Below are 2,500 nucleotides of genomic sequence, written 5' to 3'. Positions count from 1 at the left end.
GCATCTGGGAGTTCCCTCCCCGGTCAAGGAAGGGCGTCAGCTTCGGGGTCTGCTGATGATGAGCTCTTCTTTGAAGACCGCGTCAGCGGACGACACGGCCAGCAAGACCCTGCTGGAACTCGCGGGGCAGAGTGTTGACACCACCACGCCAGAGCAGACGCCATTCCCTGCTGCTGCTTCAGCTTCGCATCATGCCCTCCCGCACCCTTCGGGGTTACCGGGGCGGGGAAAGAAGGAGGAGGGGGAGGGGGAGGAGCCAGGAATGGAGTCGACCAGACCTCAGAAAAAGGTTCGTCACAAGAAGCGGGTGAACGGCAACAAGATCTGTCTGGTGTGCGGAGACAAGGCTCTTGCCCACAACTTCGATGTCATCACGTGCGAATCGTGTAAGGCGTTCTTCCGCCGTAACGCGCTCAAAAGACAGGTTGGTGATGGTGACGAAAGAAGACAAAAGAGTGGAGTGAATGATGAATGCTGGTTTCAGATTTCAAACTTTAGTATGTTTGATTGAGATATTCAATGTTGTTCGTACTGTTTGTGAAATTAGAGCGGGCGGGGGTGGAGGAGATCAAACGAGAGAGAGAGAGAGCGAGAGAGAGAGAGAGAGAGAGAGTATTACTCACAGAAATGAATCTGTCGGTGGTGTTTTTCCATCACGAGTGCTCGCGAAAGACAGTGTCTTGAAGTTAGTAACTTTTATGTAGAAAAACAAGAAGAACAAAAACAAAACCGTCCAGTGGCTTACCTTGGTATGTCAGTCACTGTCTCACACCCCATCCCTCACGTATAGCCACGTTGCCCCAAGCCCCTCCCCTACCCTAGAGGGCTCTTTGGGGAGAACGCGACCTCTGTACAGATTGCAGGTTTGACGCCAGTTCATATTTGACTGAGTGATGTAAATTTTATATCAGCATATATATCTGCCCATAGCACTGAAACTGCTTTGTTGAAAGTAGTTAATGACCTGTTACTGTCTGTTGATGAAAGCAAACTGTCTGTGTTAACTTTGCTAAATCTGTCGGCTGCGCTTGACACAATAGACCACAGTATACTCCTTTCCAGACTTGAACATGTTTTAGGGATTCATTCAACAGTTCTGAATTGGTTTTCTTCACACCTATCCAACCGCTTCTAGAGTGTCTCTGTTAACAACTTTAAGTCTGAACCAACTCTGATCTCATATGGTGTGCCACAAGGCTCTGTCCTGGGCTCCGTTCTGTTCGTCCTGTACATTGCTCCTCTTTCTGTTATCATTTCTGGTCATCCTGTTCTTCACCACTTTTTTCTGATGATACTCAGCTGCAAGCGTCTGCAGATCCAAACCAAAGAGACAGTCTGACTCAGTCAATGCAGGACTGCATTCACGATGTTCAGTCCTGGATGACATTCAACAAAGTAATGTTAAGTGATGACAAAACTGAAGCTATGATTATTTCCTCTGTAAGACTGTCCACATCTATTTCTTTTCTTGCCTCTATTGTGGTTGGTGATGCCACAGTTCAGTTTTCTAAACAGCAATGAACCTTGGAGTCATTCTTGACTCAGATCTCAGCATGCATGCTCAGGTAGTAAATCTGATACGCATAGTCAATTGTGAACTTCGTCGGATGAACTCTACCCGTCAGTACCTTTCTGTTGAAACTACTAAAACTCCTTTTTCTGCGTTTGTGCTGTCACGAATCGACTGCTGTAATTCTCTACTCATGGGCTGTCCACATAATCTTCTTCAGCGAATTCAAAAACTTCAAAACAATGCTGTCCGTCTGACTCTCAGAGTCCAACGTACCTGATCACATTTCTCCTCACCTCCGCATTCTACATTTGCTTCCCATTGAAACGAGAATCAAAAACAAATTTGTATTTCTCCGCTATTCTGCTTTCCACTTCGCAGGACCTACTTATCTTTCTGACCTTATCAGTGATTACATTCCCTCAAAAAATCTCCGCTCTTCCTCTGACTGTTACCTTTTGAACCTTCCTCGTGTCAACACAAAAACCTATAGTGAACGTTCTTTCCTCTTTGCTGCTCCTCACACCTGGTACAGCCTTCCTCACAATATCCGTGCATTTGAGGAAGAATGGTCATGGATGATTGATGTAATTTGTAATTTTGTCTTTCATGTAAAGCGCCCTGGGCTCTTTGACAGAAAGGGCGCATATAAATGTTATTATTATTATTATTATTATTATTATTATTATTGTTGTTGTTGTTGCTGTCGTTGTTGTTGTTATTGTCAGTTTGGTACTATTTTGTCAGGAGCGCAAATATTCCTGTCACAATTTTTTAAAGCTGGCAACAGAACTACTTTTTCGAAAAACGTGAAGATAGGAGGGAAACCATGATATATTTATTTTACAAAGAACTGTTGCGCTTGAGAAATCATTTACACCATTGAATTATATTTTTGATTTTACATTCCACATAAATTTGACATTCACGAAAATTTAATAACTATACAAGAGTGGATTGCACGCATGCTGTTGACGTTTGTTTGTGGTT

The 2,500-nt window shown here is 43.8% G+C and overlaps 1 protein-coding gene across 1 annotated transcript in view; it reads left to right on the top strand.

Moving 5' to 3' along the window:
• Nucleotides 1–2,500, top strand: part of LOC143301576 (uncharacterized) — a 15,013-nt gene that overhangs the window by 529 nt on the left and 11,984 nt on the right. The window contains exon 1 of the mRNA XM_076615959.1: nucleotides 1–424. This exon is cut by the window's left edge and continues 529 nt beyond it. Coding sequence (XP_076472074.1) covers nucleotides 1–424 — 424 coding nt within the window. The remainder of the gene's footprint in view (nucleotides 425–2,500) is intronic.

Source organism: Babylonia areolata, chromosome 2 (assembly GCF_041734735.1).
Source record: "Babylonia areolata isolate BAREFJ2019XMU chromosome 2, ASM4173473v1, whole genome shotgun sequence".
Taxonomy (NCBI): Eukaryota; Metazoa; Mollusca; class Gastropoda; order Neogastropoda; family Buccinidae; genus Babylonia; species Babylonia areolata.
The sequence above is the reverse complement of the archived record's forward strand: the minus strand, read 5'-3'. Positions and strand labels throughout refer to the sequence as shown.